This window comes from Coenobita brevimanus, chromosome 2 (assembly GCF_032717465.1).
Source record: "Coenobita brevimanus isolate Jiangsu-jjx chromosome 2, ASM3271746v2, whole genome shotgun sequence".
In the NCBI taxonomy this organism is placed as follows: domain Eukaryota; kingdom Metazoa; phylum Arthropoda; class Malacostraca; order Decapoda; family Coenobitidae; genus Coenobita; species Coenobita brevimanus.
Genome location: NC_136955.1, coordinates 982,005 through 982,500, shown reverse-complemented (window position 1 = coordinate 982,500; position 496 = coordinate 982,005). Strand labels below are relative to the sequence as shown.

The 496-nt window shown below is 42.5% G+C and overlaps 1 protein-coding gene across 1 annotated transcript in view; it reads right to left on the bottom strand.

Annotated features, from left to right (window-relative positions):
- Window positions 1-150, bottom strand: part of LOC145391019 (fatty acid-binding protein type 3-like) — a 2,201-nt gene extending 2,051 nt beyond the window's left edge. The window contains exon 1 of the mRNA XM_080265755.1: window positions 81-150. Within this exon, the coding sequence (XP_080121881.1) occupies window positions 81-150 (70 nt within the window). The remainder of the gene's footprint in view (window positions 1-80) is intronic.
- Window positions 151-496: the final 346 nt, after the last annotated feature.

Genomic DNA, 496 nt, shown 5'->3' with positions numbered 1-496 from the left:
AAGAGAGAGAGAGAGTGAGAGTGAGAGAGAGAGAGAGAGAGAGGGAGAGAGGGAGAGAGAGAGAGAGAGAGATAACTCACCCATCGCCTGCAAAAACTCCACCAGGTTCTCTGACTTTTGATGTTTGTATTTCCCCACGAACATTGCCATCTTGCGGACAAACTCTCAAACTCTTGCTTTGAAATCTGGAAATAATAATAATAATAATAATAATGATAATAATAATAATAATAATAATCAGTAATAATAATAATAACAATAATAATAATAACAAACTCATTCTGCAGTCCACTATCGTCCTTTCGGGTGGATAGGGAGGGCGTTGAGGGACGTTTGTATAACCAGGCAGTGGATCCGTCTGGTTATATCAGTGCCACCACGTGAAGGCGGCCCTCTCCACCACCACAGCTGTTCAATGGGGGATACAGACTGAGCCCCACAGTCTTACCGGCACCAAAAATTGATCACCAGTCCTTTCATTTCGAATTGAGCTTGC